This window comes from Hordeum vulgare, chromosome 2H (assembly GCF_904849725.1).
Source record: "Hordeum vulgare subsp. vulgare chromosome 2H, MorexV3_pseudomolecules_assembly, whole genome shotgun sequence".
NCBI lineage: Eukaryota > Viridiplantae > Streptophyta > Magnoliopsida > Poales > Poaceae > Hordeum > Hordeum vulgare.
The window spans coordinates 644,800,844-644,818,383 of record NC_058519.1 but is presented as its reverse complement, the minus strand read 5'-3'; the positions used below and the strand labels follow the sequence as shown (position 1 = coordinate 644,818,383).

The 17,540-nt window shown below is 46.4% G+C and overlaps 1 protein-coding gene across 2 annotated transcripts in view; it reads right to left on the bottom strand.

The window, feature by feature from the left end:
- Positions 1–300: 300 nt before the first annotated feature.
- Positions 301–17,540, bottom strand: part of LOC123428311 (E3 ubiquitin-protein ligase AIRP2-like) — a 94,936-nt gene continuing 77,696 nt past the window's right edge. The window contains exons 1-6 of one of the 2 annotated variants that reach the window (XM_045112508.1): positions 2,694–3,096; positions 2,416–2,566; positions 2,213–2,279; positions 1,864–2,104; positions 644–845; positions 301–547 (exon numbers count right to left, since the gene is read on the bottom strand). In XM_045112508.1, the coding sequence (XP_044968443.1) occupies positions 518–547; positions 644–845; positions 1,864–2,104; positions 2,213–2,279; positions 2,416–2,566; positions 2,694–2,773 (771 nt within the window). In that variant the 5' untranslated portion in view covers positions 2,774–3,096 and the 3' untranslated portion in view covers positions 301–517. Of the gene's footprint in view, positions 548–643; positions 846–1,863; positions 2,105–2,212; positions 2,280–2,415; positions 2,567–2,693; positions 3,097–17,540 lie in introns of those variants that run through there. The other variant, XM_045112507.1, reaches the window with a different exon arrangement.

Here is a 17,540-nt window from a genome sequence, read left to right as displayed (position 1 = left end):
TTAAATAAAAATGCAATATTTTTTTTAAAAATAGCTATTTTTACATCACTTCTATTATTAGAGATGCTCTAAGCAGCCTCTTTAACTGAATCTACAGAAGAGGAGATGCTCTAAGCAGCCTTTTTAACTGAATTGACAGAAGATGTCAGAATACGCTAAAATTCTAGGGGCAGCAATCGCGCACGCACAGAGAAAAGGAGAGCTGAAGCAGCCTTGTTTTTAAGTTGAAACCATCTGTAAACCGCATTAGCACATAAATATTCCCTCCAGTTTATAGCGTAATCTTTAGAAAGAGATATCTTTAAGAACGGAGGGAGTAATAACTTCTTCATGCACTACATGTTCCCATCCAGATTACAAATCTGTACAAAAGCATTACTCCACGGCATAACATATTGTTATTCTGACTTCCCCTGAACATTTCCTTGCAAACTGTAAATCTGTACATGTATTTACAAAGCCTGAGGACCGACCACATCACAGGGTCTCTCTGTCAAGCTGCTCCATCCATCCATGGTCAGCCACATCCTAGGACGAGGAACATCCTCTGCATGAACCACCAACAACAAGGCATGCGTCAACGCTCCCAGAAAAAGAAAACTGTCGTGAGCAAGTCATCGTCAACGGATCAAAGTTATTTTACATGGGAATCATAGGCATCGAAGATGTTGTCCAGCGTGACGAGAGGCAGCTTCTCGATGTATGTGAACAAGCGCCTGATGTTCTCCCTGGTCACGGTCGCCATGTCGACCACGTCGCGGTGGTCGGTGAGCATCCATAGATCGCCGGAGTTCACTCTCTTGAGGCTGTCTCGGCAGAAGGGGCAGGATTGAGATCTTGAGCGCCTGCAACAAGATTCAACACATGTTCAGTGACCAGAGCAGTTGTTTGGCACTTGGCAGCAGGCAGTTTAGTGAAATGTAATTGATCATTTGCAGAGAAAGCTCCTCTGCTCATGCACTGAAGATATAAATTGGTAAATAAAATAAAATGTGAGGATCTATGAAGTATGAATCAGTTTCTGCTAACGTACATTTGTAACTTACAACCCTGTGCTTGGCAGCAGAGTTTCAACTATCTGCGGCAACCATTCTAGCAGAACCAGAGTGCAACTCATTTTGACAGCTTAAAACCTCAGAAATTTCACTTGACTCACGTGTACGCAGTGAACTTAACTTGTAACTTTTTCAGAGCGAAACTTTGTAAATTCCTAATGCTTAATGAGAGTAAGTGATATAGTGAGAAAGTCAGGCCTTGTAAGAACCAAGGACAAAACTGGCAAGCAGATGCAGATGCAGATACAGAGGTTGCTTCCTAAGTACTCCCTATGAAAACTAATACTTCCTCCGTCCCAAAATAACTGTCTTAACTTTGTACTAGCTCTAATATGAAATTGTACTAAGCTTAAGACACTTATTTTGGGACGGAGGGAGTATAAGAGTGTTTAAATAATAAAATAGTGATCTAAAACGCGCTTATATTAGTTTACAGAGGAGGGAGTATTTTCCATAAATGATGGTCACGCCAGCTTAATTACTACTCCCTCCGTCTCAAAATAAGTGTCTCAACTTTACCCTAGCTCTAGTATAAAGTTGTACTAAGTTTGAGAAAGTTATTTTGAGACAGTTATTTTGGGAGGAAGGGAGTACTCGTAGTAGTGCATTGCCATCTGAATAAAGATGCTCTGGTGGCGACTGCCGAAGCACTTAATAACACCAGAATGAAGTATCGACCAAGCAAGCTCTGAAGCTCGCATTGAACCAAAGGACCACCAAACATGTTTGCTCTGGTTAAAGATGAACTGAACACGGGCAGAAAAACAGAAAATCACGAGATGGGGGTCAGGTTCTTGCTCTCACTCACCATTGACGGTAGCAGTTGATGCACATGTCGTGGCTGCAGTTGGGCAGCACGACCCTGCTGTTGAGCTCCATGCAGATCCCGCACTCCTCTTCTATCTCGGCGTCGATCTCGGAGACGGGCCTCTTGCTGTCCTCCGGCTCGTCTCTCCTCCTGTACCTCTCGGAGCACACCGCCCTCTGCCTCCGGTCGTCGGAGTCGCTGATCCCGTGCTCCAGTTGCATGAGGGAGGGGAATATCACGGCTGTGGACAGGCAAACAAACAATGGGCATCAGCCCAACCTCCAGCACGACACACTGACGGCGAGATCATCTGCTGTTGTTTTCAGTTATTTATTTATAGAGAATTTACCGTAGAATTCGCTGATGCTGGCCTTCCTTTCGTGGGTGGACATGGTGGTGGTGCCGTCCACATAGACCTGCAGAATCAATGGAAGCAGAGAGGCGGTACTCCGTGAGGACACAAGCACAGTCGTCTTCAATTAACATGCCGCAAATTCTGGAAGGAAACCAGAGGCACGCGCACGCGGAGCAGTCGAGAAGAGAAGATATAACCTTGTAGATGAGGATCCTGAGGAGGCCGAGGGCGCCGGCGAGGCTGCAGTCGGTCCACTGGAGGAGGAAGAGGAAGAGGCGCGAGGCGGGGCTGTAGGACATGCGCATCTGCAGGCACGCCCCGTCGTAGTCCCGCGAGCACTCGGACGCCCTGCGGAAGCGCCAGCGCGGCAAGAGACAGAGGAATTCACGACATGGTGAGCGAAGGACGCACGCCGGCCAAACCCTGGAAGAAATTGAGGAATTGGGTTCTTGAATTTGGGGGAGAGGGGACTCACAGGGTGTTGGCGTGCTGGATGTCGGCCTCCAGCACCTTGAGCGAGTCCCTGAACGACCTCCGGGTGGCCGCCGCCACCATCTCCCTGCCCCTCCTCCTCCGCCACCAGAGGCTGCCGCCGCGGAATCAAACCCCGCCGCCGGAGGGCCGAATTTGATAGAAACCTCGACAGCGACACCGAAAGATGAGGGTCGCTCTCCGGCTCCACTACTCCACCGAAAGCAGGCAGGCAGGCAAGCTCGCCTCCACTTGCAGTTGGTGGTCGTCTCCTTTTCGGCCGGCCGCGCACCGCACCGCCCGCGAGTTGGGCTGCTATAGCCTATAGGTAGGTTGCGTGGGCGGAGGGAGACCTCGCCGCCACCGCCACGCGTCCCATCCCACCGCTCCGAGGAGTCCAAGTGACATGCGGGGCCCCGCGCGCGAAGTGGTCGTCGTCGGCGTTTCTTGCGGTTAGACGCTGGCGCGTGGGGCAGGGTCGGTGTGGGGTCGGGGTGTCGGTCGATTAGGACATGCATACAATGGTTGATAGGATGATTCTATCTTAAGTCTTGAGTCATCTCTTAGCCTTATCTTCAATAACTAGTTATTCTAAAAACATGATGAGATATATTGTGTTAAGAGGTCACCTTTTGTTTTCTTTTAAATAAGAGAAGACAAACTTTATCTTACGAGTTCTTTCTCCTCCACTTCATCATTTATCCTACATGGCATTACTAAGATAGCACCATCGTACATGCCCTTAGGGGTGGATGCGCGAGCGTCGGGTACTGCTGGTAGGGCGCGGGAGCTGCCGCCGGGGCGCTGCGGTCTAGTGTCACGTGGGTCCGGTCCATACACCGACGCCTCGCACCTAAGAGCATCTCTAGCACACCCCGCACAACCCGCCAACCCGCATAACTCCGGCGAGCATACAGGTTCGGCCCTATTTTCTGGATAGAACAAAGCCCGTATACTCGTCCGGCACGTAATGTTTTTTACCACGACCCGCAGACCTCACCCCGAATCCGTATATTTACGGGTTTGCGGGACAGATACGGGTCGAAACCCTTTCCCCCCGTTGCCGTGATTCCCCACTCTCTTTCTCGCATTTCTCATCATCGGCGAGCCCTCTTCGGCCTTCAAACGCCACGTGGGGCCGTATGTAGAGCTCCTGTTCAAGCAGACTGTGGCGGCCAACCTCGCCGCGAAGGACAAGGAAGACGAGTGGCGGCGCATCCACGAGGAGCAGAGGGAGAAGTTCATCGACCTTGTCAGCTCCGACGAGGAAGACTGACCTCCTCTATCGTGTCGTCCTCGGCCGCGAGCTCGTCCATTTTAGTACATCGACCTCGGCCTCGCCGTCGCGAGATCCCCACCCCCTCTAGTAGTAGTAGAATGTAGTATGTACGATCATGTAGCATGTGATGAACTATGAATGATCAGCATGGTTGCAATTTCTCCCGCGGAAGTTTTTTCAAATTATACAGTTTCACGTACGGGGTCTATTCTGCAGCGCACGATTTCGCCCCGCAAAACATATCTTCGTCGAACTGTAAACGCCTTATGTGGGTCGACATTATACGGGGTCTGCTAGAGATGCTCTAAGATGTGTTTGGTTGACCGCATCCCTCCCGACCAGATTTAGCTGGAACGCAATGGTACACAGCTTAAAGCGCTCCATAGCCTGGCTCGTTGGAAACCCTTGAATCGACAGTTTCTAGCAAGACAGGCTGAGTGCGAGGCAAACTCGCACGCAAGGGAGCAACTCAAAAGCAAGTAAGGATGGCGAAAGATGGAAATCACGCGCGTCGGCACGACACAAATCTAGCCTCACCCCTCCTCCCATTTACTCGATCATCACAACCTCTAGTCTCACCACTGGCGGCGGCGATGACTCAGATTTGTGGAAGCGGCGACGACGGATGCGACATCAACACTATCCGGCAGCAGGACCAGCGCGCCCCTTCAATTTGGTCATCGTCTAGTCATCCTTGACTCAACCCCCTTCCTTCACCGTCCTCGCCTCCGATGACGGTAAGCAACACCCCACTTCCTTATGTTAGTTACGTTGTTCGGCCGTTAGGCAAGGTGTAGCGTCGACTTTCCCATTGTTCAACGCACCGCGCCACCTGATTTTTCCATGTGGACTAGGTTATGGACGCCCGCCTCCCACCCGTCGTTGCTGGCCTCCCCCCACCGCCGCCATCGGCGGTCGGTCGCGCCATACGGATCCATGTCCCAACCCTCCCAACCTCCTCCTGATCCCTCCCTAGCGTCGCATCCCCGGGAGGCGGCCGGGGCGGCGCGCTCCTCCCCTTGTCGGCCCCCTCCTTTCCCTTTCCCCCCACCATCGTGGGTGGGCGTCCCCGGCCCTGGGTCGGGTAGGGTCAGCGACCGCGGGACCTTATGTACTCGTGCGCACGTCTTCCTTCGCGGGGCAGGGCAACAGCGGTGATGCTCGGCAATGCGGTGGCCCGGTGACCCGGCGGAGATGGCCGGCGGTGAGCGAGGTGGCGGTGTGGCTCCTTGGTGGCAAGAGGGCATGGTGGCGTGGGGTAGCCGGCGGTGCGCCTCGGTCTAGATCTGGGCCCTAGAAGGCCGGCCGCCGACGTGGCTTCGTTGTCTTCTGTGTGGTGAGAAGGAGGAGCATCTCGGATGGGGTGTGGCGACGCCAATGCTGAGCCTGCTGCAGCACGATGGTGGGAGCTTTACGGGCTTCTGATGGCCCGGACGGGCCTGTGGGCCAACGGGCGTGGTATGCTGCTCCTATTGCGTCCGATCGGCTATCGTCGTTAACGATGAAGGTTAAGCCCTTCCGTGTGCCGACGGTGCTACTGTCCCTAGTCCCGGGTCCTACTCGTCATTGTGCAAGCCTCAATTCGTGGTGCCGTGGTGAGACGGCGTGGAGGTTTCAAGACCGTGTTGGCGCGGGGTGGTGGTCGGTTTGGTGGTAGGCTCCGGAGCGTCCGAGGTGCAGGTTGGGATCGTTGGAAACCCATGTCGGCCTGGCCGACACCGATGCGGTGGCGCATGTGGGTGCTGTCGGACCTTCCTGGAGGGCGTCGGGGGCTACCCTTCCTCTCGCCTCATCGTGTACTGGGGGAAACCCTTGGCAGCAGCATTGTCATTGTTGCAGTCCTTCTTGGAGGTGTTGATTGGTACCGACGCTTCAGAGTCTTGGAGCTTGGTGGGAGATCCTCGGGGGGCGCCATGGTCGCGAGGCTTCTTCATTTTTGTCGATCCGTCGTTGTCGGCATTTGTTTCTTTTATTTTTCCTCTTTCGTTTCTTTTGGGTGTGACTGTGCTGCTGGGCTCCCCACCATCTATTGTTGGATGTATCGGTTGGTTTCTTTGTAATACAACGCGGGGGAGCCATTTTTCATGACTAGGTTATGGAGGAACAAATGCGGCTGGTAGTTCAGGTAACACACTGATAGGTGTGATTCGGGCATGGCTCATGTTCCTGCACAAGAAAGTTGTCCATCATGCTGAGAGACCTGTCATTAGTTATGCTCCAATGCTTACGCGTGAGCAGGAGAGGATTGCCAATTTGAATTACATCTACAACTACAACAACATAGAGGCTCTATGACACTATTGGGGAAAAGCTTATAGGTGAACCCCAACAAGTGGCAGGCAGGATGTGGCACCCGCCAGTGCTAGTTCTGAAACCGTGCAATGGCGGGTACTAGTATAGGCCCGCTGCTACTGCGACAACAAACCTTCCTTAGCAACGGCGCCAGGAATCCTTCTGTCACGGGCTACGCCTATAGGGACTTCCTTGGAAAATATGCAAAGGATTTCCCCGCGGCCTTGGAGCCTTGCGTTGGTGTTCCCTTGAAGAGGAATGGGTGATGTAGCACAGCGGCAATAAGTATTTCCCTCAGTTTGAGAACCAAGGTATCGATCCAGTGGGAGGTGCACGTCGAGTCACAAGTACCTGCACAAGCACAAAGAGCTTGCACCCAACGCTATGAAGGGGTTGTCAATCCCTTATAGATTGTTTGCAAAGTTAGAACTGAAAGCAAAAAGAAAACAAAGCAAAGTAAGAGCGAAAGTGGAGACGACAGTTGTGAATAGACCCGGGGGCCGTAGTGTTCACTAGTGGCTTCTCTCATGAAAGCAAGTAGACCGTGGGTGAATGAATTACTGTCGAGCAATTGATAGAACCGCGCAAAGTTGTGACGTCATCTATGGCAATGATTATATCTATAGGCATCACGTCCAAAACAAGTAGACCGATACTTTCTACATCTACTACTATTACTCCACACGTCGACCGCTATCCAGCATGCATCTAGTGTATTAAGTTCATAAGAACAGAGTAACACCTTAAGCAAGATGACATGATGTAGATGGAAAATCTCATATCTACGATAAAAGCCCATCTTGTTACCCTTGATGGCAACAACAAGATGCATGCCTTGCTGCCCCTTCTGTCACTGGGAAAGGTCACCACACGGTATGGACCCAAAACCAAGCACTTCTCCCATTGCAAGAATCATAGATCTAGTTGGTCAAACAAAACCCAAGACTCGAAGAGACTTACAAGGATATCAAATCATGCATATAAGAAATCAGCAAAGACTCAAATATATATCATAGATAATCTGATCACAAATCCACAATTCATCGGATCTCGACAAACACACCGCCAAAGAGGATTACATCGGATAGATCTCCATGAAGATCATGGAGAACTTTGTATTGAAGATCCAAGAGAGAGAGAAGAAACCATCTAGCTACTAACTACAGACCCGTAGGTCTGAAGTGAACTACTCACGAGTCATTGGAGAGGCGATGATGTTGATGTAGAAGCCCTCCAACTCCAAAGTCCCCTCCGGCAGGGCACCGGGAAGGGTCTCCAAATGAGATCTCGCGGAAACGGAAGCTTGCGGCGGCGAAAAAATGTTTTCGTGGATGCCCTGATTTTTTCTGGATTTTAGGGAATATATAGGCCAAAGAGCTAGGGCAGGGGGTGCCAGGGAGGCCACAAGCCTGGTAGCCGCCGTCCCCCCTGGTGGCGGCTACATGGCTTGTGGGCCCCCTGTGGCTCCCTTGCCTTGGCCCTCAAGTCCCCCGATTTTCTTCTGTTCTAGAAAAAATTATTTCGGGGATTTTATTCCGTTTGGACTCCGTTCCAAAATTAGATCTGAAAAGAGTCAAAAACACAGAAAAAAACAGGAACTGGCACTTGCCACTGAATTAATAAGTGAGTCCCATAAAAGATATAAAAGGTACATAAAACATCCAAAGTTTACAAGATAACAACATGAAACCATAAAAAATTATAGATACGTTTGAGACGTATCACCCGCCATAGTTGCACACATAGAAGTGTCGAGCGCTGATACGCTCATTTTGTATCATGAATTACTATTGATATTTGCGTTGATCCTACCCATTATCCCTTATTATCATACAATTCTTATGCTCTTTCTCTTTGAATATGCAAGCTACATCACTGACAGAGAAATATCTGGAAATTAGAATTCTGGACCGAGAAACCGAGAAAAAGGCAGAAAAACAACTTGCTCCAACTGACCTGAAACTTTACGGAGTTTTTTTGTGGAATATTTGAGAATGTCTTGGCCAAAAATATACCGGAGAGGGGCCACCAGCTGTACACAAGCCAACAGGGCGCCCCCTGATTGCGCCCAGTTGGCCCTCTCGCGTCCATCTTCTCCTAATGGTGTGTTTTACCTTAGAAAAAAAATTCATAAGTCATCTTTTGGGACGAAGCACCTCCATCTCGAGGTAGAAAACTGGGCAAAGGCCTTTTGCTCTCCGGAAGAGAGATTCTGTCGGGGAAACTTCCCTCTAGGAGGGGGAAATCAAATCCATTGTCATCACCAAGGCTTCCTCCTTCATGGGAGGACCAATCTTCATCAACATCTTCACCAACACCATCTCATATCCTACCTTAGTTCATCACGTGTATTCAATATTTGTCTCAAAACCTCACATTGGTACCTGTGGGTTACTAGTTGTGTTTTTTTTACATCTTGTGGTTGATGCTTGTTGGACTAGTTGATGGAAGATATTATGTTCGGATCCTTAATTATTACTATTACACCTCTGATCTTGAACATGTTGATGATGTGTGAGTAGTAATTATTGTTCCTGAGGACATGGGAGAAGTCTTGTTATAACTAACCATATAAAGTTGGTATTCGTTTGATATTTTGATGATATGAATGTTGTTACTTCTCTTAGTGGTGTCATGTGAACATCGACTACATGACACTTCACCATGTTATGGGCCTAAGGGAAGTCATTTTGGAGTAACAAATAGATGATGGGTTGCGAGAGTGACAAAAGCTTAAACCCCAGTTTGTGCGTTGCTTCATGAGGGGCTGATTTGGATCTACATGTTTCATGCTATGGTTAGATTATTATTAATTCTTCTTTTGTTGTTGTGGATGCTTGTGAGAGGGGGTAATTATAAGTAGGTTGTTAGTTCAAGTAAGAACAACACCTTAGCACCTGTCCGCCCACATATCAAATCATCAAAGTAGCGAACACGAATAAACTCAATATGATGAACATGACTAGACATAAATTCTCATGTGTCCGGTGGAGCGCTTGCTTTATATAGGAGAATTTCGAGGCTTGCCCTTTGCTATAAAAAGGATTGGGCTACCATGTTGCAGATTTGCTACTATTATTACTTGACACTTGTTACAAATTATCTTTCCACAAAACTATCTATCACTGTTACTTACAGCACTTGCAGACAATCCCTTGCTGAAAACTGCTTACCATTTCCTTCTGCTCCTTGTTGGGTTCGACACTCTTACTTATTGAAAGGACTACAATTGATCCCTATACTTCTGGGTAATAAAGACTCTTTTCTGGCGCTGTTGGCGGGGAGTGAAGCGCCTTTGGTAAGTGGAAATTGGTAAGGAAACACTTTCGGTACGTGTTGAAATTTACTGTTGCTTATCACTATGAACGGTCACCCTTTGAGTGGCTTGTTCGGGACATCTTCGCCTCAAATGGAAGTTGAGGAAATTGTTCCTCAACCTGTTGAACCTACTGTAAATATTTATTATGAGATTCCTTCGGGTATGGTAGAGAAACTGCTGGCTAATCCTTATACGAGTTCAACTCATCATGATTACCATTTGATATATGTCGATGAGATTTATGGATTGTTTAAGCTTTCAGGTCTACCTAGAGACAAAGTTAAGTAGAAAGTTTCCCCTTTATCTTTGGAGGGAAAAGCACTAATGTGGTACAGGCTATTGGATAATATTGGATCATGGGATTGGACTTTCTTGAAGTTGGAATTTCATTAGAAGTTTTATCACATGCATCTAATTCATCATGATTGGAATTTTATTTATAATTGCTGGCCTCATGAAGGAGAAAGCATCGCTCAAGCTTGGGGGAGGCTTAAATCTATGATGCACACTTGCCCCAACCATGAGCTCTCAAGGGAGTTGATTATACATAATTTTTATGCTCGGCTTTCTCACGACGATCAACCATTACTCGATGCTTGTGCTATCGGTTCCTATATGAAGGAGAATATTAAATTCAGATGGGATATTTTGGAAAATATTAAACGCAACTCCGAAGATTGGGAACTCGATGAAGGTAAAGAGTCAGGTATAAAGCTTAATTTTGATTCTGTTAAGTCTTTCATGAAAACTTCTCCTTTTCATGAGTTTAGCAACAAATATGGCCTTGACTCTTAGATAGTAGCTACTTTCCGCGAATCTTTTGCTACCTATGTTGACCTTCCCAAGGAAAAGTGGTACAAATATCATACTCCCATTAAAAAATTACCCGAGGAACCTGTTAGAATTAAGAAGGAAGAAATAATTGTTAACCATGTTGATCCAATTGTTCCTACTTGTTAGAGCCTATTTCTCCATATGTGGTTTTGGTAATTGATGACAATCCCTATGGACTAATAGTTGCCTTAATTTATATTCGAAGGATTTGTCCATAGGCACTTCTTGAAGTCCAGATGTTGGTTTCAAGGAGTTTGTATGATGACCAAGGTGGTATTCAAGGTTTTATCCAAAGATTGGTCATAGAGAATATAAGACACAAGGTTGATTAAGACTAAGTCAAAGAGTGAATAAAGTTGATCAACATAGAAAGCGTACAAGATGTACCGAGAGGGATCAAGTGATCCCATGGTATGGTAAGCATTGTCCATTATGCTTTGTGTACTGACCCATGGTCTTCGTGAGAGTTCTATGTGGGTTATGTGTGTTTCCACGGGTTTGCTCAAGAGGAAGACCTCATACAACCCATGGAGGATGACATCAAGTGGTGATCGTCATCAAGATTGCGGTGTGCAAGTTCAAGTGGAGCATCACGAAGAGATCATGCTTGAATCTTGCCATCCATTGTGGTGGCAATGGACTTGTGAAGATGTGCTGAAGAGTGGCTCGCCCATAGTGGAGTATGGGGAGCAATCTACTAGTCTTCATCGAGCCGACACAATCAAGAAAGGTGATCCATCTTGAGGAGGACAACATTGCCATCATCTAGCTCCAGTGGACTATGCGCAAGGAAAAGGTTTGTACTTCATAGGTTTTCTATTTTATCGGTCTCATTGTGTTAGTTGGGAGACTGGGTTATAGGATAGATTGTCGTACTATCAATGGGGGGGGGTTCTCAAGTGAGTAGCTTGATCGTATCGTTCGTTGAGAGCTCAAACCATTTCATTCTTGGCATCATCATATTTCTTGGTTCTTAGTTGGCTTTTATCTTTGTGCGTTATTGAGCTTATGGCCATCTTCATGACAAGCTCGACTTCATCGAAAACGGAGTTCATCTGCATCTTCTATGATGTTTTCGATGTTGGAGTTTTTGCCGGTTCTTCATTCATATAGGTTTCACATCTCTATATATCATTGGCATTTTCATAACTAAATGATACTAAGATAACCAACCAGCTTGAGTTTTCTCAATTCGGAGTTCGTATGTGAAAATTATGTTAGTTTTAGTGCCATGACAGGTTTTCTCTCTCAAAGCGGAAGTATCGCGCTGAAGAGCGGTAGTACTGCCCAAGTGGTACTGCCGCCCTCCAGGTCCGACCTCACTTCCGCTTGTATTTTTATTCTTGCATCTTCAATGCTTTTTATAGTTTAAGCGTAAGTACCGCTTGGGGAGGAGCGGTTGTACCGTTCCAGCGGTACTGCCGCCCATCCCTTCCGTCCTCACTTTCGCTTAGTTTTTCTTCTCACTTATTCGGTCCCTTTGTCCGTGTCAAGCAGAAGTGCCGCTTTGTGCAGGGCGGTAGTACCGCTGCAAGCGGAAGTACCACTCCCTTGCGCGGTACTACCGCTTGTGCACGAGCTAAGTGCATAACGGTTGGATTTTGAGGGACCTATTTAAGGGGGTCTTCTTCCCCAATGGTCCCTAACTCTTGCGCTCGTGTTCTCCCCCATTGTTCACCTTCTTCGAGCTTGCAAACTCTCAATCCCTCCAATGATTCTTGCTAGTTCTTGAGGGAAAAGAGATAGCAGATCTAAATCCACATTTCCACCAATCACTTTCTCCTCTTTGTGAGGGGAACCCCTTGGATCTTGATCTTGGAGTTCTTCATGTTCTTCTCCGTTCTTCCTCTCATTTTCTTCCATAACATTAGTTGTTGTGGTGGGATTTGAGAGAGAAGGACTTGGGCACTCTGTGTGCCCTTGCCATTGCATTTGGTGCATCGATTTGAGTTCTCCACGGTGATACGTGGAAGTGAAGTTTGAGAAGCTTATTACTCTTGGGTGCTTGGTGATACGTCTCCAACATATCTATAATTTTTCATTGTTCCATGCTGATATATTATCATTCTAGGATACTTTTTGGGCATTTATGTACCAATTGATAATATTTTTTAGAGCTAACCTATTGACACAGTGCCCAGTGCCAGTTCCTATTTTCTGCGTGTTTTTTGCTTTACACGTTTAGCCTACCAAACAAAGTCCAAATGCCACGAAACTTTAATATGATTTTTTCTGGACTATATGAAGACCTGCAAGCATCTGAAGTGGATGAGAGGCTGCACGAGGGAGGTATAAGCCAATAGGGCCCGACCCAAGTTGGCCACGCCCTCGTGGCTTGTGGTCCCCCTGGATGCCTCCCGACGTCTCTCTCTGGCATATAAATTCACAAATATTCCGAAAACCCTAAGAGCACTCCCGAAAGATTTTTCCCGCTGCCGCAAGTCTGTGTCCCAACGAGAGGCCATCTAAACCTCCGTTCCGGCGATCTACCGGAGGGGAGATCAATCACGGAGGGCCTCTACATCAACCTTGCTGCCCTCACCATGATGTGTGAGTAGTTCACCATAGACCTACGGGTCCGTAGGCAGTACCTAGATGGCAATCTCTCTGTCTTATGATCTTCAATACCATGTTCATCGCATCTTCGCTTTGATCTATGCGATGTAATCACTATGTATGGTGTGTTTGTTGGGATCCGATGAATTGTGGGTTTATGTTCAGATTATTCATGAAAATTATTTGAGTCACCTCTAATTATTATGATTCTTAATTCCATGATCATCATAGCTTCGTAATGCTCTCCAATCTATTAAGATAGTTTGGCCAACTAGATTAATATTTCTTCAGTGGGAATGGTGCGCTGTAGTAGGTTCAACCTGGCAAATTTCTATATCCCAGTGACAAAAGGGGACAAGATGCGTCTTTGTGTTGTTGCTACTAAGGATAAAACGATGGGGTTTATTCATATTAATTGAGTTTACTTTGTCAACGTCATGTCATTGTTCTCCAAGCATTACTCTATTTTTTTACTTAATACGTAGAGAGGCAAGCATAAAAGCGCTCTTGAAGTGGAGTAATAGTAATTGGTGCATGCAGGAGTCGGCTGCTGCGGCAACAAAAGTCCTTCCCTGGCGCGTAGGAATTCTTCTTGTTACTTCTCTGGTTTGTGTCGGTTTTTCCCTTGAAGAGGAAAGGGTGATGCAGCACAGGAGCAGTAAGTATTTCCCTCAGTTTGAGAACCAAGGTATCGATCCAGAAGGAGGGCCTCGTCAAGTCCAAAGTACCTGCGCAAACACAAACAAGCTTGCACCCAATGCTTCAAAGGGGTTGTCAATCCCTTCAAGATTGTTTGCAAAGTGAGATCTGAAGGCGGAAAGTGCAACGAAGTAAAAAGTGTAAGGCTGAAAATATGGTGTGGAGTAGACCCTCGGGGCCATAGTGTTCACTCGAGGCTTCTCTCATAAAAGCAAATATCACGGTGGGTGAAGAAATTACTGTCGAGAAATTGATAGAACCGTGCAAAGTCATGACGGTATCTAAGGCAATGATCTAGCATATAGGCATCACGTCCGAGACAAATAGACCGATACTTTCTGCATCTACTACTATTACTCCACACATCGACCGCTATCCAGCATGCATCTAGTGTATTGAGTTTATGAGGAACAGAGTAACGCTTTAAGCAAGATGACATGATGTAGAGGGATAATCTCAAACCAATGATGAAAACCCCATCTTTTTACCCTTGATGGCAACAACACGATACGTGCCTCGCTACCCCTTCTGTCACTGGGTGAGGTCACCGCACGGTATGAACCCAAAACCAAGCACTTCTCCCATTGCAAGAATCATAGATCTAGTTGGCCAAACAAAACCCACAACTCGAAGAGAATTACAAGGATATGAAATCACGCATAAGAGAGATTAGAAGAAACTCAAATAAGATTCATAGATAATCTGATCATAAATCCACAATTCATCGGATCTCGACAAACACACCGCAAAAGAAGATTACATCGGATAGATCTCCATGAAGATCATGGAGAACTTTGTATTGAAGATCCAAGAGAGAGAAGAAGCCATCTAGCTACTAGCTATGGACCCGTAGGTCTATGGTGAACTACTCACGCATCATCGGAGAGGTCATGGTGTTGATGAATAAGCCCTCCGTATCCGAATCTCCCCTCCGGCAGGGCACCAGGACGTGCCCCAAATGGGATCTTGCGGAGACAGAAGCTTGCGCCGGCAGAAAAGTAATTGCGATCTTCTCTTGATTTTTTTGGGAATATTTGGGAATTTATAGGCGCAAGATCTAGGTTAGGGGACCTCCAGGGGGGCCACAAGCCTGGATGGCGCGCCCCCTGGCCGCGGGGTGGGGGCTTGTGGGGCCCCTGGGGCTCTTCTGGCTTGGCTCCCAAGTCCTCCGATCTTCTTCCATTTGGACTCTGTTTCAGAATCTCCTCTGAAAGGGGTCAAAAACATGGAAAAAAACAAGAACTGGCACTGGGCACTGAGTTAATAAGTTAGTCCCAGAAAATAAATAAAAGGCATGCAAAACATCCAAAGTTTGACAAGATAATAGCACGAAACCATCAAAAATTATAGATACGTTGGAGACGTATCAAGCATCCCCAAGCTTAACTCCTGCTCGTCCTCGAGTAGGGAAGTGATAAAGAATGAATTTTTGATGTGGAATGCTACCTAGCATAGTTGTCCTTTGCAACTTCTTTCACGTGACATGAATGTTCAGATCCGTAAGATTCAAAACAATAGTTTGCTATTGACATGAAAACAATAATACTTCAAGCAAACTAGCAAAGTAATCATGAACTTTCAAAATAACAAGGCGAAAGAAAGTTATCCCTACAAAATCATATAGTCTGGCTATGCTCCATCATCCTCACACAACTAATGTAAATCATGCACAACCCCGTAATTGGCCAAGTAATTGTTTTTGCACTCTTACTTTCTCAGACTTTTTATAACTATCACGCAATACATCAGCGCGAGCCATGGATATAGCACTATAGGTGGAATAGAGTGTGGTGGTGGTTGTGAGACAAAAAGGAGGAGATGGTCACACTAACTCGGCGTATCAGTAGGCTATGGAGATGCCCATTAATAGATATCAATGTGAATGAGTCGGGATTGCCATACAAGAGATGCACTAGAGCTATAAGTATGTGAAAGCTCAAAAGGAAAAACTAGTGGGTGTGCATCCAACTTCCTTGCTCACGAAGACCTAGGGCAATTTTGAGGAAGCCCATCATTGGAATATACAAGCTAAGTTATATAATGAAGATTCCCACTAGTATATGGTGGTGACAAAGCAAGAAGCTCTCAATCATGAAGAACATGGTGCTACATGAAGCACAAGTGTGGAAAAAGATAGTAGCATTGTTCCTTCTCTCTTTTTCTCTCTCTTTTTTTATTTGGGCTCTTAAGCCTCTTTTTTCTCTTTTCTTTTTTTTTGTTTTTGGGATCTTTGGCCTTTTTTTTATTTCCTCACAAGGGACAATGCTCTAATAATGATGACATCACACCTTTTAGTTACTCAAAGCTCAAAGATCAAATGATGATGACTCCATAGGAAATGCCTCCTGCAGTGTACCGGGATGTGCAACGATCTAGTATGATCATGCAATGGCAATATGAGAGTGACGGCACAAGTCATGAGACGGAACGGTGGGAGTTTGATACGTCTCAACCGTATCTATAATTTTTGATGTTTTCACGCTGTTATCTTGCCTTCTTTGTATGTTTTATGTACCTTTTTATATATTTTTGGGACTAACTTATTAATCCAGTGCCATGTGCCAGTTCCTGTTTTTTCCGTGTTTTTGACTCTTTTCAGATCTGATTTTGGAACAGAGTCCAAACGGAATAAAAACCCCGAAATGATTTTTCCCGAACGGAAGAAGACCACGGGGCCTTTGGTCCAAGCCAGGTGGGCCCCAGGGAGCCCACAAGCTCCCACCACGCCACCAGGGGGAGGCGGCGGTGGGCAAGCTTGTGGCCACCCTGGCCGCCCCCTGACCTAGGTATTTGGCCTATAAATTCCCAAATATTCCGCAAAAAATCAGGGGAGCCTCGAAAATACTTTTCCGCCGCCGCAAACTTCCGTTTCCGCGAGATCTCATCTAGAGACCCTTCCCGGCACCCTGCCGGAGGGGACTTTGGAGTTGGAGGGCTTCTTCATCATCATCATCGCCCCTCCAATGACTCGTGAGTAGTTCACTTTAGACCTACGGGTCCGTAGTTAGTAGCTAGATGGCTTCTTCTCTCTCTTGGATCTTCAATACAAAGTTCTCCATGGTCTTCATGGAGATCTATCCGATGTAATCTTCTTTGGCGGTGTGTTTATCGAGATCCGATGAATTGTGGACTTGTGATCAGATTATCTATGATATATATTTGAGTCTTTGCTGATTTCTTATATGCATGATTTGGTATCCTTGTAAGTCTCTCCGAGTCTTGGGTTTTGTTTGGCCAACTAGATCTATGATTCTTGCAATGGGAGAAGTGCTTGGTTTTGGGTTCTGCCATGTGGTGACCTTTCCCAGTGACAGTAGGGGCAGCAAGGCACACATCAAGCAGTTGCCATCAAGGGTAAAAAGATGGGGTTTTTATCATTGGTTTGAGATTATCCCTCTACATCATGTCATCTTGCTTAAGGCGTTACTCTGTTCTTATGGACTTAATACACTAGATGCATGCTGGATAGCGGTCGATGTGTGGAGTAATAGTAGTAGATGTAGAAAGTATCGGTCTACTTGTTTCGGACGTGATGCATATAGAAATAATCATTGCATAGATATCATCACAACTCTGCACAGTTCTATCAATTGCTCGACAGTAATTTGTTCACCCTCCATCTACTTGCTTTCATGAGATAAGCCACTAGTAAACACTACGGCCCCCGGGTCTATTCTCATCCATCGTTTACAACTCCGCTTTTACTTTGCTTTGTTACTTTGTTGCTTTCAGTTCTCACTTGGCAAACAATCTATAAGGGATTGACAACCCCTTCATAGCGTTGGGTGCAAGCTTTTTGTGTTTGTGTAGGATCTTGAGATACTATTCTGCCGGATTGATACCTTGGTTCTCAAACTAAGGGAAATACTTAC